The following is a 25,465-nucleotide window of genomic DNA, read 5'->3' as shown; positions in this document are numbered from 1 at the left end:
GGATTTTACCTATGATTAAATTTACTATTTACAATGATTAATTTTAATGACTAATAAATCTAAATAGATTTGTATTTTCTATGATACCTTTTTACATCTAATAATAGTAAACTCTATGTCTGAAATAGTACCTGGAACTTTTAAACTACCCCAAAATGTGAATATACAAAAACAAATATACTTGTCTGATGTTGGACTCTTAGATCTCATTTATAATGTGAGTTAATAAGCTTATGGGGTAAAATTTAGGACTGATTTCATGAATGGATGAATGTATGTGCTTTATCACTACACTCTTTTTAATACATCAAATAATCAGATTTTAACAGTTTTGATTAAGAAAACCCTATGTTATAAAAATGAGTTTAAATAAATATCTTAGAAGATGAGCACAGCAATAAATTTCAATATTGAATGTATGACATTTAAGAGAGGCTAAACAGTTCAACTGTCAAAAATTTTGTACAGTGAATACTTGGGAGTTTGTTTATAAATTACAATATTAAGGTGCTTAGGGCAATTATAAATTGCTTAAACTGAAATAATTCATATGTTCCACCTCTTTAAAATTATGTTTTTTAATTTAAATTAAATTAGATATAGTTAGAATAATGCTGTAGAAATAAATTTAGGTATTTCAATCTATAAACATATGCTTTTGACTGCCTCTCAATGATAATAAAAAGTTCTGGAGTCCATGACTTTTTAAAACAGCTTTACTGAGGTAACTGACATATGACAAACTGCACAAACTTAAAGTATAAAATTTTAGCATATGTATATATACCTGTGAAATCATCACCACCATGAAGATAATCAACATAGCCATCTCTCGTGCTTCCTTGTGCTTTCTTTGGAAAACCTTCTCTTGCTCCTTCTCGAACCCCCATCACCAAGGAAATGCTGACCTGCTTTCTCTCAACCTTGGCTAGTTTGTATTTTCTATAGCTTTATATAAGTGGAATCATACAATATTCTAAACTTTTTTTTGCTTGGCTTATTTCACTCAGCATAATTACTGTGAGATTCATCCATGATACTGAATGTTATCAACTGCTCATTCCTTTCTATTGATGAGTTGTATTCTACTATGGATATACTGCCATTTGATTATTCATTCATCTGTATGGACATTTGGGTAGTTTCCAGTTTTTTGGCTAGTACAAATAAAACAGTTACGAATATCAATTTTCTTTTCTCTTGAGTTAAAAAAACTAGGAATAAAATGGCTAGATCTTTGGTTTATGAATGTTTAACTTTTAAAGAAATTGCTAAGTCGTTTTCCAAAGTGGTTGTACTGTTTTTTTTGTTTTTATTTTTTTACATTCCCCGCAGTGTATTAGAGTTCTGGACCCTTACATCCTTGTGAGAACCTGACACAGTTTTTTTTTTTTTTTTTTTTTTTTTAAGTTAATTGAGAGAGAGAGACAGAGAGAGAGAGAGAGACCGAAAGAGAGAGAAAGAGTGTGAACGCAAGTGCAAGCAAGAGAAGGAGCAGAGGGGAGGGAGAAGAAGAGAATCTCTAGTAGACTCCTCTGAGCATGGAGCCCAGCATCGGGCTTGATCTCACGACCCTGAGATCAAGACCTGAGCTGAGATCAAGAGTTGGATGCTTAACTGACTGAGCCACCCAATTGCCCTGGGATGGTATTCTTCTTAATTTTAGCCTTTCTAGTAAGTGTTTAATGGTATCTCATTGTGGTTTTAATTTAGTTCTGTAAGGCTAATAATGCTGAACATCTTTTCATGGTGAAATATCTGTTCAAATATTTTGCCCATGCCTTTATTGCGTTATCTTCTTTGACTTTTAAGAGCCCTTTACGTTCTGGACATAAGTCCCTTATAGACACATGTTTTGCCAAGGTTTTCTTCTAGCTTGTGGCTTATCTCTTTACTTCTTAAGTATCTTTGAAGAGCATAATTTTTAAATTTTGTTGAAGCTGTCAATTCGTTCTTTTATGGATGGTGAGTTTGGTGTTGTAGCTAAGAAATCTTTGCCCAGCCCAAGTTAACAAAGATCTTCTCTTAGGTTCCCTCTAAAAGTTATATAGTTTCAGGATTTACATGTAGGTCTACGATCCATTTTGAGTCAACTGCTGTATATACTGTGAGGCATGGATCAAAGCTCACTTTTTGCATTTTAATATCCAATTTTCCCAGCATAATTTGTTGGAAAGGCAATCCCTTCTCAATTGCATTGTCTTCATCAAAAATCAGTTGTCCATATATGTGTGGGTTTATTTCTAAACTCTATACTCTGTTCCATTGATCTATTTATCTAATTTGATGCCAATGCCATGTTGTTTTGATCACTGCAGCATTACAGTAATCCTTAAAATCAGGTGGTATAAGTCCTTCAACTTTATTCTTTTTCAGAGTTGTTCTGCCTATTCTAGGTCCCATGCATTTCCATATGAATTTTAGAATAAATTTCCCCAAAAAAATTTCCACTGAGATTTTGTGAGATTTCCTCAAATCTATAGATCAATTTGGGGAGAACTGGTATTTTAATATTGAATTTTCTGACCCATTAACAAGGTACATATTACAATTTATTCAGGTTATTAAAAATTTCTTTCAGTGTTTTTGTGACTTTCAATATAGAAGTCTTTCATATTTTTGTCAGATTTATCCAAAGTAGTTCATATTTTTGTTGCTATTATAAATGGTATATTTATTTATTTTAAAGATTTTATTTATTTATTTGAGGGAGAGAGAGCAAGCACAAGCGGGGGTGGGAGGAAGGGGCAGAGGAAGAGGGAGAAGCAGACTCCCCACTTAGCAGGGAGCCAGATGCAGGGCTCGATCCCAGGACCGTGAGATCATGACCTGAGCTGAACGCAGACACTTAACTGACTGAGCCACTCAGGGGGCTCAGTGTTTTTTAAATCTCAATTTCCAAATGCCCACTGCTCGCATAGAATTTTTTTTAAATATTGATCTCATATCCTGCATCCCTGTCAAACTCAGTCATTATTTCTAGTAGCTTTCTGGATAGATTTCCTAGATAGATGATCATGTCATCTGTATAATAACAACTGATTTACTTCTTCCTTTCCAGTTGAGATGCTTTTTCTTTCTTTTTCTTGCCTGAATGCACTGGCTAGAACCTTAAGTACAACACTGAACAGAAGTGTTGAGAATAAACACCCCTTTCTAAAAGCTCCTGATTTTAAGGAAAAATAATTCAGTAACCAATCACTGAGTATTAGGTGTAGATTTTCTCCAGATGTCCTTTAAGCTCCCTTTTATTCCTTCTTTGCTGAGATTTTTCTTTTTTTAAATTAGGAATGGATGTTGGGTTTTGTTAACTGCTTCATATTAGTTAAATAATATGGTGAATTATAGTGATTGATGTACAAACATGAAGTCAACCCTGCATTCCTGAGATAAATGCTATGATCATTAATCATGACCAGAATTATCCTTCTGATATACTGTTGGATTCAGTTTGCTAAAATTTTGTTCATAATATTTACATCTGTATTAATGACATATATTGATCTGTATGTAATTTTTGTAATGTCTTTGTCTATTTTTCATATCATGTTAATTGTAACTTCTAGAATGAATTGGAAAGGATTTCCCCACTTCAATTTTTTGAGTTTTGTGTAGAATTGGTATTATTTCTTCCTAAAACGTTGATAGAATTCACTAGTGAAGTCATCTGGCTTACAATTTTCTTCTCAATTAGATACAGTACTACTCTTCAGGTTATCTATTTTTTCTTTAGTGAGGTTTGGTAATTTCTCTCCAGGAATTTGTCCATTTTCATCTTAAGTTTTTGAGTTTGTTGGCATGAAGTTGTTCATAGTATTTCCTTATTATCCATTTTAATATTTGTCGAATCTGTAGTAATGCCACTCCTCTCATTCTTGATTCTGGTAATTTATAACTTCTCTCTTCATAATCGGACTGGCTTGAGATCAATTTTATTGGTTTCAGAGATCAAACTTTTAGTTTTATTGATGTTTTTCTATTGTTTCCTTGTTTTCTATTTCTGTTCATGGTTTTCTACTTGGATATTTATTATTTTCTTTCTTCTGCTTACTTTTCTTTTTCAGTTTCTTATGGTGGAAGCTGAGGTCACTGATTTGATAAGAACTTCTCTTCTAATACAGGTGGTTTAGTGCTATGAATTTGTCAAGTTTAAACACTCAGTTGTTTTTTCTATTTCTATGCTTTCAAGTGACCTAATCTTTTTTTATGCAACATCTAATCTGTTGGTTAATCCTATCCAGTATATTTTTCATCTCAAGCACTGTAGGCTTTCATCTCTAGAAGTTTGATTTTGGTCTTCTGTATCTTCCATGTCTCCAGTTAACTTTTTGAATGTATGGAATACATTTATAGTAACTGTTTTGATGTCCTTCTGTACTAATTATAATATTTCTGTCAGTTCTGGTTTGGTTTCTTAAAGATTAATTATTCTTCTCATTATGGGTCATATTTTCCTGACAATCTGACTGGATGCCAGATCTTTTGATTTTTACCTTGTTGAGTACTGGGTATTTCTCATCTTGCTAAGTTGTCTTGAGCTTCATTCTGGGATAATAGGAAACATTTTGATCTTTCTGGGTCTCACTTTCATAATTTGTTAGGCAGGTCAGAAGCAGCGCTCAGTTTAAGGCTAATTATTCCTCAACGAATGAGCCCAGACCCTCCAGAGTACTCTACCCAATTACCCACTGAAGTAAGCTGAATAATGGCCATCTAAAATATCAGGTTCTAGGGGCACGTGGGTGGCTCAGTTGGTTAAAAGTCTGCTTTCGGCTCAGGTCATGATCCCAGGGTCCTGGACCTGAGCCCTGCATCAGGTTCCCTGTTCAGCGGGGAGTCTGCTTCTCCCTTTCTCCCCTCCCCCCGCCCCGGCACTCTCAAATAAATAAAATCTTTAAAAAATATATCAGGTTCTAATTCCTGAAACCTATAAATGTTACATCTTGTTAAAAAAAAAAAAAGGGAGTGGATGTCTGTGCAAATGTGATTAAGTATTTTGCCACGGGAAATTATCCTGATTATCTAGATGGGTCCTAAATCCAATTACAAGTGTTTTTATAAGATGGAGATTTGACATAGCACAAGAGGAGGAGGCAAGGTGACCATGAGGGCAGAGATTGGAGTAATGCAACCACAAGTCCAGGAATGCTGGCAGGTTCAAGAGGATAGAAGGGGCAAGGTCTCCTCTAGAGCCCCTGGAGGAAGCATGACCCTGCCAACACCTTGATGTTGGCTCAGTGAAACTTACTTCAGATTTCTGACTTCCGGAAGTGTGACAGAATAAATTTATGTTGTTTTTGGTCACCAAGTTTGTGGTGATTTGTTACAGCAGCTTCAGGAAACTAACATACTCATGAATTATAAATATTTTTAGCTTGGCTTTTGGGAGCAGGCACTGTTCTTGGCCCTGGGACCAGGTACAATTCCCTCTAATCTTCCTTTCAGATGGTTCTTCCCCAGGCCAGAGAGTATCCACATGCATGTGCTCAACAGTACTCTACTGAATACTCCTGGCAGACCCTCTGCAGATATGCAGGGTTCTCTCTCTGTATAGCTCTTTTCTCTCTGATACTCTCTTCTAAGAACTCTAACTTATTTGGTCTTCCAAGACTCTTGGTTCTGTCTCCTCAACACAGGAAGCTGGTCAGACTCTGCCTCAGGACCTTCCCTCTATGCATGCTCTGGAAACTCTATCAAGGTATTAAAGCTGGAGCACTTCCTTTGTTTCCTGTCTCTCAGGGATTACTTTCCTTCACTGCTCCATGTTCAGGATCTTGAAAACTGTCGTTTCATGTTTATGTCTGCTTTTTTGGGGCTGCTTCAGGCAGGAGGGTTAATCTGGTCCCTATTATTCCATCTGGGCTGGAAACTCCATTAATGTTTGTAGGCATCTTCTTTATTTTTTTGGTTAAAGTTAAATGAATGCACAATTATTAGGGCACTCTGGAAACCAAGGAATAGTGTTTATAAAGTTCATTGTACTTAAAACATATTTTTACCAAAGCATTATTTTTAGGCACTGAAAATACAGAGGTAAATAAAATGTCAATAATGTTCAATTAGCAATAATCGCGCCTTGGATAAACCTCATTGGCTACGATACTGCCACTGCACAAAGCTTAAAATGTCAATAATGTTCAAAGAAAACATTCTATCACAAACTGCTTAGAGTTTACTTTCCATTTATATCATGAGGGTACATAGCAGACAGTCATTAAAATAAGTTGAGTTACTAAATGACCATTTCATTTTAAAAATAAATAGGTAAAGTTTACTGCTGCTGCTATTGATTTTTACTAAAATAAAACACTGACCAAAGAACAGACTTGATTCTAAAAAAGTGGTGAAGTTTAAAATTTTGAGTAATTATGACCATATTTCAGATGAAAATAAAGAATATATTCAATTGGCTGTATTATTTCTTAATACAGTAACATTTTACTAGTGAAAGGAAACACTAAAGAAAAATTTTATCTTCCCCATAAAAAGCAAAGGTTTAATTCAGAAACCTAGGAATCCTTGAAAAAACATCTCCACCCAAATGTAAATGTAAATTTGTATCTAAAATAACAGATCTGTAATTCTGTTTCACTCTCAAAGTTTGTAATAATGTCATTAGAAGTACATTTCCAGGACAGTCTAGCTTACCGAAATAATACTAACATCTGACAGTGATCACATACTCTGTACCAAGCACTATGCGAAACACTTTACATGCGCTGTCTTCTTTAATCCACACCATATCCTATGGCATGGATATTATTTTTAATTCTATTTTTAAAGACGATGAAACTCAGAGATAGTAAGTAACTTATCTAAGATCACATAATTGTGTAATTATTAGCAAGGATGGGACTTAAATTCAGTCTTGACTCTAAAGCTCATCTTCTCAAAATGAGCCACAAATTCATTACAAACAAATAAAATAGGGCTAATTGTAAAAACTTTCATTAAAACGTTCCCTTAAAGTTCCCTTAGATAATGGTTTCCTCTAAGTATCAATATTTATATATTTAATCTTTAATATTTTAATTTTTAATATTTTAGCTCAATATAAGAGCACTTTTATTTTAAAAGGTGAAACTAAACTGATCATTTCTAATATACAGTTGATCCTTGAACAGTGTGAAGGTTAGGGGCCCAATCGCCGTGCACAGTCAAAAATCCATGTGTAACTTCTGAATCCCCCCAAAATTTACTAACAGTGTACTGCTGACCAGAAGCCTTACTGATAACATAAAGAATGGATTAGCACATATTTTATATGTTATATTTATTACATACTGTATTCTTACATTAAGGTAAGCTAGAGGAAAGAAAATGTTAAGAAAACCATGAGGAAGAAAAATACAGTTACAGTACTGTACTGTATTTGTTGAAAAAAATCTGAGTATAAGTGCACTTGTGCAGTTCAAACACATCTTGTTCAAGGGTCAACTGTATGCAAGCACATAAGGCACTTGAATATTAAGAAAGAAACAGTTTTGTATTTAAAGAAGGTAGTCTCTTGCAAACAGATCAACAAAAAATATTCAGAGTAAAACGAGAAAACCTTATTTTTTCTTATATGTATATACATCCTTGTCAATACATAGTATATGAGAGGGGATGACACAATGTGCAGATATAACTATTTCCACATTAACAAACTTCCTTAAAAATGATTTCTTTGTGTGTATAATTGATATTTATTATACTTGGAGAGTGGGTATAAAATGTATGTAATATTTCATATTTCTGTGCCATCACTGAGTAGAAAAAATATGGATCAGGGAGATAAGTCCCTCTTATAACAAAAGTCTGATAAAGTTACTTTGTCACAAGTCTCAAAGCATATGCTCTGAAAGTCAGGCTTTGGATTTTCCCATATAGGCTCATTGTATACTCCTGAGAGTATAAGAGATGAACAAAAGTAAGGGATCTTAGAGAATACTTCACTTTTGAAGAAATTATAGTAATATTTTTGTTATTTACCTGAAGATTTTCACAGGTCTCTTGACTATAAGTGAGTCTCTGGATTTCTGTAGGTGAAACAAGATATAATGCTTGTCCATTGTTGGTGAAGCAGAATGTTCTGGCTATCCGCATGTTGGTGAGGGGCAAGTAATAGACATCCAGTAGAGGCCTTAAACTTGGCAAACTTGAGAAAAATATTAAAAAGTCATTAATAAGAAATAAGGTAGGTTTTGGAAAACAGTATGGAGGATTCTCAAAAAGTTAAAAATAGAACCACCTTATGATCCAGCAATCACACTACTGGGTATTTATCCAAAGAATACAAGAACACTAATTCAAAGAATACATGCACCCCTATACTTATTTATAGCAGCATTATTTACAATAGCCAAGATACGGAAGCAGCCCAAGTGTCCACTCACTGATAAATGGACAAAGAAGACCTACATTGGGCGCCTGGGTGGCTCAGTTGGTTAAGCAACTGCCTTCGGCTCAGGTCATGATCCTGGAGTCCCTGGATCGAGTCCCGCATCGGGCTCCCTGCTCGACAGGGAGCCTGCTTCTCCCTCTGACCCTCCCCCCTCTCATGTGCTCTCTCTCTCTCATTCTCTCTCTCTCAAATAAATAAATAAAATCTTTAAAAAAAAAAAAAAAGACCTACATCTTCTTCCATGTATATTGTATGTATCTATGTATATAAACATGTGTATATATGTGTGTGTGTGTGTATACACACAATGGAATATTATTCATCCATAAAAAAGAATGAAGTCTTGCCATTTGCAATGACATGGATGGAGCTAGAGAGTATAACGCTTAGTAAAATAAGTCCGAGAAAGACAAATACCATGATTTCACTCATAAGTGGAATTTAAGAAACAAGACAAACAAGCAAAGGGAAAAAATGAGAGAGAGACACAAATCAAGAAACAAACTCTTAATTATAGAGAACAAAGTGATGGTTACCAGAGGGGAGGGCGATGGGCGGGGTGAGTTAAATAGGTGATGGGGATTAAGGTGTGCACCGTCATGATGAGCACCAGGTGATGTATGAAAGTGTTGAATTACTATCGTGCACACCTGAAAGTAATACAACACTGTATGTTAACTAACTGGAATTAAAAAAAAAAATAAACAAGGTAGGTTTTAGTCTTGAACAAAGTGTTATAGAAGGCAAAAATGGCAGTACCTTATAAACCTTATGATTTAGTATACTTGAGAGGTAGATAAAACTGACTTGTATTCTTCATAAACTTGTTCACTATTAACTGAATGAAAATAAATTCTCAGTGTGTAAGACTGTAAACAAAAGCATTTCATTTAAGTGGAATATAATTCTGTAGTGTTATGTTTTAAGGGTGTAAGTGCCATCTTTGTGTTTTTTAAAAATGTGTAACTCTTACCTAAAAGTCATAATATGTCCATTGGCGCAGAAACAGGCAAGGCAGATACTGTTACTCAATGCTACGATATCTCCACGAAGCACAAATGAGGTCTCTGTAATGTTTTGCTTGTAAGCACAGTTCTGAGTTGGCAGTGAGATGACTTTTGCTTGCTTTTCAGAACATATCACTGCATACTGGTTTTCACTAATTTCCTGAGAAGAGGAAGGGGATACGGAGACAGGCCGTCGTTTCTTTAATTTCTCCTTTTCATCTTTTTCTTCGGGAACATTGTGTTCTCTCCAGGATTCATATGCAGGTGGCACTAAGCAGCCTGTGGTATCCAGGAATGCCATTCTCAGGATCGCCCCTTTTAACCTCAATATAGTACCTAAAATACATAAGTAGATAACAAGTATTTTAACCCCCACAGCAAATATGTTTATTCCAACTGTGACACAGAGTAGACATTCAACAACATGCAGAATGTATATTAAACTGAAATTGAACACCAGCTTACTGAAGGGATTCAACCTTCAAGCATGTATCTGAGTCCGCAAAAAGAAATCAGAAATACATGCCCAAACTGATAAATATTGGGATGCCTGGAACTATGTCTTATCTCCTATCTGCCAAGTGTACTACCAACAAGTGTGAGAGCAAGTGGATGGTGTCTAGGAGCTGCACTGTCCAATATAGCAGCCACTAGCCACATGTGGCTACAGAGCCCCTGAAATACGGCCTGTCCAACTTGTGGCATATTCTGAGAGTAAAATACATGCCGGATCCGAAGACTCGGTACCAAAAAAAAAAAAAATTAAAAGTCAAATATCTTAATAATTTAAAAACACTGGTTACATGCTGAAATGACAGCATTTTGGATATGCTAGGCTAAATAAAATGTTATTAAAATTAATTTCACCTTGTTTTTCTTTTTTTTTTTTTACCTTTTTAATATGGCTACCAGAACATTCTTTATGTGGCTTATCTTTCCAGGCTTTTTTTTTTTTCCTTATACACATTCTTACTATGAAGAAAGGAGCTTAGTAAGAATATTATCATTATGTAACCTTTTCTAACAACTAGGCATACACAACATACTCAAATATTTATTGAGCTGAATGAATAAATCAAACTGTTTCTTTGATGTAAAGATAGTTCACAAACCATTAAAATCATAATTACATTTTAATTTTAAATTCCAAGTAATGTTAAGTCCACTGTATAAACAAGGGATACACTAATGAGCACAATCATGTTTTTTTCCTACCTAAATCAGCATAAATTAGTAATGAAAACCAGATTTCTCAGTTATTTCCAGATCTATCAGACTCCACATACATTTGATGAAATTGAATCTCATTTTCAATATATGAAGGTCATAAATTTTTTCTTACGATCTGCTATTAAATCACCTTTTCCTAATACTTCAAAGGAGAAAGATAACATATTTTAAGACTTCACATTTAGATATTAAAAACAGCCAACTACATGATGTTTAAAAAAAATACTTTTTGCTTTTTCTCCTAAATATGGTACCATCCTTTTGCTTATAGAACATAGCATTTTAAGGTACCTTAGAATGCATTAGAAGAACAGTTTTTTTTTTTCATTTTCAAATGTAGTAATCATTTTAGATATGATCCTAGAGTTAAAAAAAATGCAAAACCTGAATGGCTGTATAAATAAACGATATTCTGGAATCTTATTCATGTATTCCTTCATTAAAAACATAAGACTACATCTCCATTTAGTTTACATTTTAGAATTCACAGATCAATTCAAAAATGAAAAGCGAAGGCTTCTACTAAATATAGCAAGTTAGATCTTCAACATAAGTACAGCATGAAAGCATACATACCACTTGGAGAGACAATTACTGGCTGAAGAAGTCTTTGCTCTCCTCCTGGGGGAAGATTCAGTGCAATGACAAGCACTGTTCCCAATGTAGTACCAACCCATAAACATGGGGAGGGAGATGAATCTGCCTTTCGAGTAAAAGTTTCACAGAAATGAAGAGCAGAAATTGCTTCTCGAGATTCTTTATCAATGCTGGTTACGCTGGAACTCCGTGACCGGCTGAAGGAATTATCTTTTATATCTGAAATGAATTAAAATGTTGTGAGATTGCTTGTTATAAAATATCATAAAAATTTGGCCAAAGAGTTAATCTGCAAAAAGACAAAACCTATAGCATATTTTAATTAAAAACAATTTACTTTTTAAAAAAAATTTTTAAAGATTTTTATTTATTTGTCACAGAGAGCACAAGCAGGGGGAGCGGCCGGCAGAGCAGGTAGAAGGAGAAGCAGACTTCCCGCCGAGCAGGGAGCCCGATGTGGGGCTTGATCCCAGGACCCAGAAATCATGACCTGAGCCGAAGGCAGACACTTAACCGACTGAGCCACCCAGACGTCCCCAAAACAATTTACTTTTATGTTAATAATTTTTTCCTTTGCTTAAATATAAAATACAAACAGATAAATCCACACTTCTCAGAAGTGAGTTGGGTGTAACTCCAGTGAATTTTTGGATGTGTGATCTATATGGTTTTTGGTGTGGCTCTTTGTTAGTATCCCGGTTGCTTTTCTAATCTTAGACCTCACCAACTTCTTTTCTCATGATGCTGTTACTTCCTTTGGTAATGCAATTCCATGGTTGGGTAGAACTAGAAAACTGTGGGCATTTTTTCTTTCTTTTTTTTTTTTTATTATGTTCGGTTAGCCAGCATATACTACATCTTAAGTTGTTGTTGCACTTTCAATTATTTACATTAAAAAAATCCATTTAGAAGTACTGATTCTACCTTCAAATCTGAAGATTTTTTTTCAAATCTGTCCATATGAAAGCTTTTAATCCATAAAAATTTAGCCTTCCTTTTTCTTGAAAACCATTTTAACTGTAATCAACATTCATCCAAGGCATTTTACATCAAAACATATAACTGGTATCTGGCTCATACTTAATTTCATACCAGGTGTATTCCCTTTACTTGACTCTTTCTGTAATGACAGGGATACTTCAAAATTATACTACTAAACCTTCTCTTGTCTTTAGCTGCCTTCTTCACTGTGGCCAATTGCAAGTTTGCCTTGAGCCTTGGCCTCTTTTCTTTTGTAACTGCATTTCCAAATTTATGGGAATTTTTTCCTATTATGTCTCACTATACAAAATCAAAATACATTATTTCTCCAAAGTTCTAAATTCATCTAATGGCACTGTTTATTTTCATGACAACCCTGTTCTAGGGAACAACACTTAAAATGAGTTTCAGTTTTGGTTCTTCCCTTACACTTTACCTATACATATCTGATGGAATGCCACGTCCAATGTTATTTTACTCCAGTGTTGTTTCCCTCTTTCCATTACCAATCAACTTCCATTACCCTTCATTCAGGCCTTCATCATTCATGGAGACTGCTGATAATTCACAAGTGGTCTTCCCACTTTCATTCTGTCACTGTTCTAGCACAACTTAACTGAATTTTATAAGGTACAGTCATAATTCTACCACCTCTATTTAAAAAATCTTCAGTAGTTCCTCTTCATTTGTTTAGTATCTTACTCAGGTTTTTAAGACTCTCCACAAAATATTTCAACTCTCCTTTCTGGCCCTATCTTCGATGCTACCCTACTTTTCAGGACCTTGTGGGAAAAAACTGAGTAAATCATTGTTCTCTGCTTCTGATTTTCTTTCTGATTGGTTCCTGTGCCTCATCCTTTTCTCTGTCAAGATTGTGCTTATTTGTCATCTCAGGTACCATCATTTTCATGAAGTTTTATCTTGATTCCTAAAACCATATATGGTTTTTCTTTTTTTGAATCTTGATAGCTTTTTCTCTCCCATGGCACTAATAGTACATTTGTTCTGTAGTTCTTCCAGACTTGTCTTAGGACTCACTCTAAAGTGACTCTAAGTTTCTTGAATACAAGAGCTGTGTCATTTTGAGCATAGTGCCTGGCTTATAAAAGTATCCAATAAATACTTGCTGAAGACAGATCTATAGTTGAAAGTATCTAAACCGATGTCTTGCTGCCACAACTGTGGGATATATTAAAATTCTCAGGCGTTTCTACTGTTCACATCTAATAAATAGGTCCTCAAATCACATGCTTTCAATGCTATCATGAAAGAAATGACTTCGTGTCATAAAAAATAAAAAAACACAGTCAAGTCTTCTAAATTGCATTTTATTAAATAGAAAAGGTATAATTGAATCCTAACTATACTACCTAAAAGCTTTTGTAATCAAATTTAAATTCAGGGATGCCTGGGTGGCTCAGTCAGTTAAGCATCAGACCTGATTTTGGCTTAGGTCATGATCTCAGGGTCCTGGGATAGAGCCCCATGTCTGGCTCCATGCTCAGGGAGGAGTCTGCTTGTCTCCCTCTCTCTCTGCCCCTCCTGATTGCACCTGCATGCTCTCTCCCTAAATAAATAAATCTTTAAAAAATTTAAATTAATAGATTGACAAATATTTCCCCAAATGATAATTATATACAACAGAATTTTGATTATAGCTAGCCTCTGAAAATAATAAAGCTACTAGTTATGGCAATAACATGGGTAATTTCTAACTATAGTGCCTAAAAATGTCTCTCTTTTGCCTGTAATTCCTCTTAAAGATTTTGACATGGCAAAAAAGAACTATTTCCTGTAAATGAAACAACTTTCCATAAGCAACAGCTCATTACTGGATGAGTGTGTAATATTAAATATATAAACTGATTCCAAATGCTAACTCTAAAGTTTTCAAAGTTATAAAAAGATTTCTAGAAATAATAGAAATTTTCTTTATTTTTTTAAGATTTTAAGTAATCTTTACACCCAACATGAGGTCCAAACTTACAACCCCAAGATCAAGAGTCTCATGCTCTACTGACTGAGCCAGCCAGGGACCCCAAATAATAGAAATTTTAAATGTAGTTTCCAAAGATAAAATATCCGTTACTTTAATAAGTCATACACATACAAGGTGATTGGACATATATTTTCAGTTGTGACTCAGGGACAAAGATAGAAATCAATGAAAATTTGATAAGAAAATTTGAGGGGTGCCTCGGTGGCGCAATTGGTTAAGCATCCAACTCTTGGTTTCAGCTCAGGTCATGGTCTCAAGGGTCATGAGACCGAGCCCCACATCTGGCTCTGTGCTTAGCGCAGAGTCTGCTTAAGACTCACTCTCCCTCTTCCTCAGCCCCTCCCCCTCGCTCTCTCTCTCAAATAAATCTTAAAAAAATTTAAAAAAGAAAATTTGGTAAGAAAATTTGATAATATAAATTTCATTATAAATTAATCTGTGTAAAAATTCTTACTCTTATCTATTAAAATTATAATAGGTGATTCACAACAATCTACTTCAAATGTTAATTCACAGGCCAAATAAACAGTGTTTTAATTTAATGGACTAATTTAACTATATAAAATTCATAAACTACAACTGCATTTTTATTATGACTTCTTTATAAAAATTAGCTACCAAAGAAACTCTTAAGTATAGATCAGTATGTGAAAATGAACTGAATCAGAATCAATCCTAAACTTACAAAATTCTATTTGCCTAGAACTGTTTGAAAACAAGTTAGAATTTTTAGCAGTTCATGAATTACAACTTGTACTGACTATTGTTAAGTCAGATGTTGTGGATCTTTGTGGTTTAAATTTTAGAAACTGGGCAAGCTAAACAAATGGACTAGAAATTTCAATTTTAATTCTAGTAAGAAGAGCAGAAATGAAAATGGCTACCACTAAGCAAGGCCTACTATGTAAGACACATTTTCATAACACTTTCTATTTATTATTCTATTGAATCCACATAACAAGTGAAAAGTATTATCATCACAATTTAATGAATAATAAAATAGACACTTAGATTCAATAACAATAACTCGCCCAGGATGACAAAGATAATTAGTGGAAGAGCCAGGACTTGTGTCATGTCCAAGTCTAAAACTTTCTCCAGCAACTCCAGGTAGACATGGGATTAGTCAAACCACCAAAATAAAGGGGAGGGCTTGGTTATTATTGAGAATTAAAGTTCAGTCTTTAAATACAAAAATATATTTGAACATGTGAGGTTTCTGGAAGCTGTTAACTCAGATAAAATTTGTCATTAATGCCTCTATCCAGCTGTAGGTGTTACAAGCTTGTCACATCATTGCTTTCATGTTACTCTCTGGATGCCTAGAACATTCTACCTCTATATATTACCCTTTCCTTCCCACATAGAGAGCCTTATGCAACAATATTTTATTCCCCCAGTCAAAACATCATGCCAAGAGTTGAATTTGGTCAGGGTAAACTTTAGGACAAAAAACTAATTCACATTAAAGTATAAAAGTCTGATTTTTATTCCTCTGGTTGTTGCCACTTGAAAAGTAACATCAGAAGCCTAACAATATCACCCATGGTTCCTGAAGCTGGGCCATGGAATCTAGGATGGTGAAGCTACAAAGTGCAGCGTTACAAGATTTCCTCATAAGCCAAAGTGAATTCTAGTCACAGAAGCTTCCAGAGCTGCAGGGTAGTCCAACAGCCTCAGCTGCTTTAGGAATATCTGGTAGTTTGAGCTGTCAATAGAATTGTTTTTCCCCACTGACTCCCCAGCCAATGTAAAACAATTGCTGGCTAAGAATCTCTACCAGAAAATAGTTTAGCAGTACAATGACTTGAAGGGAAATTACTTAAGCAGCACAGAGACTGTTCCAAGGTATGTATCAATCAGTTGTAATTGGCTTAGGGCACTGAAATACATGGGCATGTAAGCTAAAACATGAACTGAATAAAGATGATCTATACAAGTATGGGATATACCCACTGATTAAATTACTTAATGTAAGTGTGATATTCTTTTTAAAAATAATATACAGTATTTTTACTAATTTTAAAAGTACTTTTCTCCATGTGTTTTCTCAGATTTTTAAGATACTAGAAGGTACAAAAACATTTTAACTAGCAGTATTTAGTGTTATTAAAATCACGGGCCTCTTTGAGAGTCTGATGAAAACTGCCCCTCAGATACACTTAATGTCAAATTACATCTTCCATTTATATAGTAAAGGGAGCTATTCCCTTCTCAAAACATATGCTATCTGATATTCTAGGATTAATTCTTGTTCCCTTAACACCAGTCCTACTACCAGGATTCTATGAAATTGTTTTTCCTATGTTCAAGAATGGAAACTTGTACTGCTGACAATGGAAGACATTATGCCTACTCACTGATAATTATATACCTTCTATCGGTATAACTGAGATAAGACTATGATTTGGAAATGCTAAAATTAGTATGGTGAAATGGACAATACCTAAATTTGCATTATGCATAAAAAGGCAGTTAAGGAATTGAGAGAATAAATAGTGAGATGACAAGGGTAAGCAAATGTAAGGGAGGAAATCTAGATATTTCTAAGACAAAGATGGGTGAAACCATCTTCAGTCAGCCTACTTTTTATTTCATTAAAGACCATCAAAATTTCTGAAATTAAAAAAAAGTGAGTTTAAAAAGAAACACTGCAAGCTTTTTATCTTTACTGAAATGTTATTTGTCTCTATTCTGTGATATCAGGGAGCTGTTTTTGAGCTGAATCTAAAGCAAAAGGAATGTGTGAATATGTTCATTCTGCTTTCCTAGGGGATTAGTTGCATAGAAAGTGCTATAGAAAAAGAAATATTCCCAACTTATCATCAAAAATAATGATTCTTGATATGAGGAATTCATTGTAATACAGAAAACTAATTTACTGTGAAAAAGTTAAATTCTTATAAGTTTATAAATTATAAAGTTCAAGCAAGTTTTCAGATGGTTACATGGGATATAACAGCTTCTAACAGAAATTAATCTGAAATTGTACAAATTTTAGTCTTATACCAAATCTTGTTTAGATATAAAGTATGAGAGCTGAGAAAATATATTATTTTGGTTTGCTTGAATTTATAATCTTTTATAATTTATAGATGACATTCTAGAGGCTGTTAATCCTTAAACATCTTAGTCATTTTAAACTTGATTTCTGATAAAAATCCAGTCTATGGTAATTTTAAATCTTCTGATTTCCTTGTCTTCCCTTTGAAGGGAGTTTAACTATTATGGATTTTATTTATTCATTCATTCATTCATTCATTTATTTTAAAGATTTTATTTATTTATTTGACAGAGAGAGACACAGCAAGAGAGGGAACATAAGCAGGGGGAGTGGGAGAGGGAGAAGCAGGCCTCCCGCCAAGCAGGAGCCCGATGAGGGGCTCGATCCCAGGACCCCGGGATCATGACCTGAGCTGAAGGCAGACGCCCAACAACTGAGTCACCCAGGCACCCCATTCATTTATTTATTTTACTTACCTAAGTCAGGCTTTAGGTCAGTAGGCAAGCTTAACTTCCTTGACATCTTTGCTGAAAAATAAAACGCATTTTTAAAGTTCTGAAGAATATTTGATTCTTATTTGTTAATACTAACTCTCCTCCAGATAGAAGTAAATGATTTTATTACTAAATCTAGATTCTAAGATAATTAAAATATGATTAATAATATTATAGGTTGAAAGTAAATCTTGTTTTCAACTTTTTAAAAGTTTGTACTTACTTGATGTAATATCTTTGTGTGCTTGAAGCTGTTACTTCAAGAAAGCTTTTAAATTCTAACTGTTAATTATTTCTTAGGCTCACAGGAAAGGGTTAGGCTTTTCTAAGAGAAGTAGAGTCATTTCTCAGAAGGAAGGTGTTGCAGGTAAGGACAATAGAGGCAGAAGACGGAGTTTGGATAGTTGATATAATAAAATCTTTCCAGTTCCTCATCTTCATAGCTACTGTGTTCATCATTTTTTAAGTTAATCTCTAGAATACAGGACACCTTCTAAGATTAAATTTAAGTATTTGATTACATCATACAACTATGAGAATTCACCTATTCTTGATACAAGTTAACACCTCTATTTACATGTCAGTGCAAAACAAACAAAACAAAGTCATGCCAATCTAAAATTATGGTATTTACAAAAATGTAAACTATATGTCAATTTCTATTTTGCACCAGAATAAAAAAGCCTCTGTATAAACTTACTCGGAATTCACTTTCCATCCTCAAAGTCAGTTACTGCCTCAATCTAGGAAGTGATTTAGAGTTAGGAGTTGTTTAACTATATCATGTTAGTGGCAATGCATGCGTAACAGAATAGTGCTTCCTATGCACAATTTTGAACAAGCACTTGTTTGTTAATACATGAATGCATATATTGGGTTAAATTTTGGGCTGTTAAGAAATATTTAAAGCACAGACCCTGCTAGTCCATAAGGGCGCCATGTAAACAAAGAGAAATCCAGTCATAGTATATAACTTCCACATCTAAAAAAATGACAAATCCAGTATTAGGAAAGAGGCATTAGGCAAACTGGGAAGGGGTGGGGAATTCAAGTTTTTATTTCTAAGCTTCATCAATCTAATCATCATCCTCTAAAAATCAAGAATGAGTCAAATATACAATCAGTCCTATCCCATTTTCACCCAGACATAATCAGTATCAGTTAAAAGATAAAATGTACTACAAAACAAAACTAGCCAATGAAATCTGTGGTTAGTTGATTTCATATAAATGGTTGCCATCATACTTAATATACAATTCCCTAAAATTAGAAGATATTATACCCCCAAAACCATCTTCTAAAAATGCAATATTAAACACTTTCAAGAGAATTCAAAGAGGTTTTCACCAAATACCATGGGTACAATGTACACAGACTGATAAATAGTATCTATACAATATTATATGTTACCTGAAGTATAAAATCAGTCTGGTAGAGTCTAAAGACATTAATCAGATGGTATGGATGCCTCTCTAGACTACTCTGCTTTGATCCAGTTATTCTTTCAGACCAGTGCTTATCAAAAACTTGAAGTACACACCAATCACCTGGTGATCCTGTTAAATCAGATTCTGATTCTATACTACTGGACTAGGGCCTGAGATCTTACACTTCCAACAAGCTCCCAGAAGATGCCAGTGCTGCTGGTCTATGAACCACACTTTGAACAGCCAGGTCCCTAGACTAAAAGAAACTTCAGGATAGGAACCAAAACTAATTGAGCAAACCCAGTATGCATATGCAGTTAGTTCATAACAAACATTCCCTGAACAAGCTTCAATATCTAGGTTCGTAAAATGTGGAAGGGTAAAGTCTAGTGGTTAGGACTGGATTTGGCATCAGATCAAACCTTAGGGGGAATCCACTTCAAGCATCTACCAGATGTGTGACCCTAGGCCAATCACTTTGCCTCTCTAAACCTGAAATTTCCTCATTTGTTAAATGAGGATAGATAATAATGCCAATTTCCTAGCTGTGAAGATTATACAAGATGATGTAAGCAAAGCACTGAGCATAATACCTGACACACAATATGGATTTGATAAAAGTTAGTTATTAATAATAAATGAAATATGATTTCTAAATAAACTGCAAAATGCTATACAAATGAGCTATTAATACACTTGTAAACAACCCAGCATTCCTTTATTCTTTTTAAAAAAATTTTTAAATTTTTTATTTTTTTAAAGATTTTATTTATTTATTTGAGAGAGAGACTGAGATAGAGCATGAGAGGGGGGAGGGTCAGAGGGAGAAGCAGACTCCCTGCTGAGCAGGGAGCCCGATGTGGGACTCAATCCCAGGACTCCAGGATCATGACCTGAGCCGAAGGCAGTCGCTTAACCAACTGAGCCACCCAGGCGCCCCAGCGTTCCTTTATTCTAATTCTATGATAATATTCCAAGTAACTAAAACAAGAAAATGGGGAAAAAAAAACCTTAGGACATTAAGTATAGAATGGTATGCACCACTGTAAATTCAACCTTGTTTGTTTCAAAAACTAAATTCAACATACAGCTAAACATAACAAAGGAGAAATAACGTGAATAATTTACAAGCTAGATCAAATTTATTCCTCATTAATTTCAGACTACATTAAGTAAATATTTTGTTAATTAGAAATGTATCTGTTGAAGTTTTCACTCAGTAACCATATACATATTTCTGCCAAAAAATTTCACTAGCATGAAATTTCCTTTTGAATTTCTTAAATGTATGCTTTCAATCTCCTTCATGATTTTCTACTAGAAATTCTTTTATATGAATTCTCAAATATTCAAAAAATTTAAGTTAATCTTTCCCATAAAATACAATTTTTTTTTTTTTAGTCTAGCACTACTTAATTTATCATGTTAAAAAAACTGAATATAACCAACTTTCAAATAATTCTTCAGTTGGTCTAATTTTGACATTTTATTGAGGTTAAAATCACACACAAAAATGACTAGGCAGATTTTCTGACTTCACTATAAATGTCACAAAATGATTTAATTATGGGGTCTAATATTTTTTCCTGAACACTTTGCAACTGGAGACCCACAACCTGACCACAAACTCAATCACAGTGTTCAAAATATTTAAGCCACACTGCTATAACACCTTGATATAATTTTGAGCAATTTCCTTGAACAAAGAACTTGAAATGACAATGTTAAAATATTAACCTTTGTTATTTTGTGTTAATTCCACTTACCAATTAATATTATAAAAAAGATACAGAACTAATAATTTTAATGAAGAGAAAAATATTTTTGTTACATGTAGAGGTGGAGACAAAGGCAGAGGGATACTTACTAACCTATTAAATATTTATTGGGCACACGCCAGCCACGTGCCAGAAGGCAGGGATTTCCTGCCCTCCAAGAGTTCACAGCCCCTTGGAGGAATGAAATAACTCCACTGCAATGTACCAAGTACTAACAGATGCATGCACAAGGTGCCAATTAGAGTACACTGAACTTGTAACTTTTTTACCCTGGAACACCCATGTTCCAGGGTAAAAGATAAAGCCAGCAAGGAGTAACTCAGACTTCGTACATTTTCACAAAACTGTATGTTCCCCACTCGTTTGTTGACAGTATTTTTTCTTTTGCTGTAAAATTTACATACAAATGAACAAATCTTAAATACCTATTGAGTTTTGACAATGTACACTCCTATGTAACTCAAACCCTTAACATGATATAGAAATTCATCAACATCCAAGAAAGGTCATGCATATTCTTCCCAATCCTGTCCTCATCTCTAGAAATATCCAGTTCTGATTTTTTTTTTCACCATCAATCAATTTTGCCTATTCTAGAACTTCATATGCATGAAATTACATGGTATAAACTTCTGTGTAAGGCATCCTTCACTTGGGACAATGTTCTTTATCTTCTTCCCAAATATTTTAAAGCTTACATTTTTTTCTTCAATGTATAAAATTAGAATTTTTATATGAAAAACACAGTCTTAATCAATAGATTCACAGGCATTAATAGATTAACATCTTCTAACTGTCCTCTCATACATATGCATTTTATCTTTAAGCTTTTTTGACTTGTGTGTTCTTTACAGAAAATTTGGAAAATATAGAAACAGAAAATATAGCCACCATAAATGCCCATAATCAAGAGGCAAGATGTTTGCATATTTCCTGCTTTTTAATATCCATTTTATGTAATATACAAATCTGTATCCTACTTTTTTCCACTACTAAAAGAAACATTTTCTTTCCTCAGTTGTTAGTATATGTTAATGGCTGCATATTTATTTATACGAACACTTACTGAACAATAAGTTTTCCAATAAATAAGGCAATAAAAATGTACAAAAATATTTTCATATATTTTGATTATTTCCTTAGGAGAGCGTTCCATAGGGGACAATCATTTCTAGTACAACTTCCCCAAACCCCAAGGTCTTCTAAAGTATGTCTTTAAGAAGTAGCTTTTTTTTTTTAAGTTTAAAAGAAAGGCATATGAACATAGTATTTTACAAACTTTTGTTTAGCTGAAAACAAAGACAAACAGGGATCAGAGAAATTTGGTAACATGTACAAGTCCCAGCTTACAACTATATCCCCTCAAAACTCAAGTTGTCCCATTTTCTTATAGCATTGTGTGTAGCTAAGAAATCTAAAGCCAGACTGATTATTGCCTACTTTTGAATGTAACTTTCTATTTTTTATGAACACTTATGGCAAGGGGAAGAGCAAAAGGAGGGGGTGGGGAAGGATTTAGATCCTCGGCATTCCACACTGTATTTGTATTTATCTGCTGTCAAGTTCCATAGCCCTTTCTTCTGTAGTTTCTATCCCGGGATAGGGACTTATCTGGGTAATTTTATTGTATCAGATATTGAACTTTCAGTACTAGAATTTTCATTTTATTCATTATAAAGTTGCTATTTTCTCTTTGCTGCTGCTGCTATTCTCTAATTCTCTATCTGTTCACTCATTGTGACCATTTTTTTTTTTCTTTTCAGTACTAAAACACATTATAGCAGCTGCTTTAAAAATCCTTAGCTAATTACAGCATCTAGGTCATCTTTAAGTCTGTTTCTACTAATTTTTTTTTAATTTTTAATTATGGGTCACATTTTCTCTACTTTTGATTTTGAATCTTTATTTCACATGCCTAGGAACTTTTGATTGGATACTAGGCAGAGTGGATAATGTGTTGAATGGAGTTTGTATTATATCATGCATCTTAGTAGGTGTTGAGCTTTGCTCTGTCTTGCTGTTAAATTACTGGTGGATCCTTGGTTTTATCAGGTTTTATTCTTTGTTAGGGTAGGTCTATTTCAGTTTGAATTTAGTTCTAGGATACGGCATTTATGCTAAGAAGTGATCCTTACTCTTATGGAGTGGCCTTTCTGGGATACCCAGAATGACCAAGGTGTTCAGCAACGTCTAATGGCAACAATTCCGGGCCCTGCATGACTGCTGGTATCCTTGCCAGCTCTCAGACTCATAGCAGGTGGGTGCTGCTAGGCCTTAGAGTCTTGCCCAGCTCAGGTATAGCTTTAGCCTGGAGTTGAACCTGATTTAAGCTCCACCCCCCCCAGCCCCAGAACTCTAGGAAATCTCCTCTGTGAAGTTCCTTCCTCTCAAGTACAGTATCTCACAAATTCTAGTCACTTTAGCAGCCCAGAATGCCACTCTCTGCCTCCTTAGCTTGATGAGACTGCAGCTCCTCCTGAGTTCCACCCACCCTGCCCTGCAAAAGGAAACTGTTCCACCACAGAAACCCGAGGAGGTCATGCAGCTCACCTTGTATTCTTCCTTTCTCTCAAGGATGGCAGCCCTAGACTTGCCTGTTGCTCAACGCCTAGAAAGAGCTGATATATTTTGACTAGTTTCACAGCTGTTTTCTGTGGGAGGCTAAGCCCCAAACCTAAGATCTAAAGTTGAAATTTAGGCCATATATTTTTATCTTTTAATTTTGTGACTTCTAGGGAATATACTTGTTTTCAGGTCTGTTTAGTCAACCTCCTTGATGGCAGGTCCACACGAGGCAGATCAGTTCTCCTAGCATATACTCTGTACCCTAGTATAATTCTGTGGATGAAGCAGTTGTAGACTTTATCCAGCAATTTTTGGTGATCATATTTTTACTTCTTAGGAGTCTCAGAAGCACTTGCCAACCCAGTTACCTTGTCAGCTGATTTCATTGCATGTATAAAGAAACTTCTGCTCATGCTTTGAAGTTACTCAACTCCCAGTGAGGCTTTCAAACTGAAGACATAAGATTTGAATGCATTCTTGGAAGACCCTTAAGTTGTCTGTTTTTCTCTTCTTCAACTCTTGCTCCCTGTACTCAATATCTTCCTAGTTTTGAAATCTTTTGTCACTAGAGATTATAAACTAGCTCTCTTTTCTTATGCCTTTGTCCACAGCAGAAACGACGGAAATGACAACAGTTTCTTCAATCTGAAGAAAACTGGTATCAGAGATATGTCTTGGCAGGCTGTAAACCTGAGTCTCTACTCCCTTCTTATAAACTGGAATGAAGATATCAAGCTGACTGGCTGAGTAAGCAGTAAAGAGCTTCATTTGCTTGGTACGAATAAATGAAGTGATGCATGATCACAAATCATGTCTGCAATGGTAGTTTCAACAGCAAGGAGAGAAACAAATCTCAAGAGCACTGCTTGGACCCCTGTACCACAGATGACAGTTTTGTCATGGCTGATACTTTTCAGTTCTTCGCCACTGTACAAATCTTTGTAAAGTTTCTCAATTATGGAGATTCATATTGCTTCTTTGAAATTAGGTAGCTGTTTTATAATTTTGCTTTAATTTTTCCATCTACTGTGTTCCACATCTTATTTTTCTAAGGGAAGGTTTCTTAAAAGAAAGGAAAACAGAAGTATAATTTCTGCTTTTTGGAATGTGACTTTTATCAGAAACAGTATACCAAGAATAACAGGTAAAAGGACTTATTATGGCAGTATGAAGATGCCAAAAAACCAAATCTTTGTTTATGAGGTTCAATAATTAAAAGGAGGTGACAATATCAGTTTTTCCACCACCTGCAGAGAACCAATACCACTCTTTTCAAGCAAAATGTTGAAATGTATGCATATTAAATTTTAAAAATCAGAATAGTAACAAGACTAAAAATCAGCTTATGAGATATGGCAAAGAATCCAAGGGCAAGTGAGACGAAGTAGAACTTCTTGCCACTTATCACACAATATTTTAATAGCCAATTAGAACTAATAATATCAATACCTATCAATGTTTATCTCCCATGTTAGAATATAAATTCCATGAGTTTGGAGATAATATTTATCTTGCAAAATACTGCATCTGTGTATGTGTATAACAATGTGTGGTCAATGAGCATGGTGATGAATGAATAAATAAATGAACACAAACTGTCAATGGAATTTTACTTCTACAGAAAGAAGCTGAATTTTCTCACAAATAAAGAAAAAAAGGGCAAATTAAACACAGGCCTATTCATCAAATAGATCACTTTTGAAATATGGAACACATATCCATTACCTGAAATGAAGGGGAATCTTTAAAGTTTCTCTTAAAGATTCAGCTATAGCACGTTCTTCTAATTCTTGAACTCTTACAGCTTTAGTCTTCAATATTTTTCCCATTTCTATTTGCTTCCCATAAATTCGTAAAACTTAATGTCTAGGATATCATAATAAACTCTGCAGCATTTTCTACAGAATAAAAGATGTTACAAAACCCTAAGTGTTATATGCGGAATTGTTCCTCCACAATTTGTATGTTGAAGCATTAACCTTCAATTCCTCAGAATT

At 34.5% G+C, this 25,465-nt stretch overlaps 1 protein-coding gene and 1 non-coding gene across 6 annotated transcripts in view; both read right to left on the bottom strand.

Moving 5' to 3' along the window:
• The window catches only part of STXBP5 (syntaxin binding protein 5), a 184,853-nt gene that overhangs the window by 16,654 nt on the left and 142,734 nt on the right, over window positions 1-25,465 (bottom strand). For all 5 annotated transcript variants that reach the window (XM_034990955.1, XM_034990958.1, XM_034990959.1 and 2 more), the window contains 4 exons: window positions 17,681-17,731; window positions 11,200-11,439; window positions 9,360-9,729; window positions 7,975-8,140 (listed from right to left, as the gene is read on the bottom strand). In XM_034990955.1, coding sequence (XP_034846846.1) covers window positions 7,975-8,140; window positions 9,360-9,729; window positions 11,200-11,439; window positions 17,681-17,731 — 827 coding nt within the window. The remainder of the gene's footprint in view (window positions 1-7,974; window positions 8,141-9,359; window positions 9,730-11,199; window positions 11,440-17,680; window positions 17,732-25,465) is intronic.
• On the bottom strand, window positions 5,985-6,120 carry LOC118001745. The gene has a single exon (XR_004676831.1). It is a non-coding gene; the product is annotated as a U4 spliceosomal RNA (small nuclear RNA).

Source organism: Mirounga leonina, unplaced genomic scaffold (genome assembly GCF_011800145.1).
Source record: "Mirounga leonina isolate KUSES-001 unplaced genomic scaffold, KU_Mleo_1.0 Mir_53, whole genome shotgun sequence".
NCBI classification, from domain to species: Eukaryota; Metazoa; Chordata; class Mammalia; order Carnivora; family Phocidae; genus Mirounga; species Mirounga leonina.
Note: the sequence above shows the minus strand (reverse complement) of the source record. Positions and strands in the feature narration are given on the sequence as shown.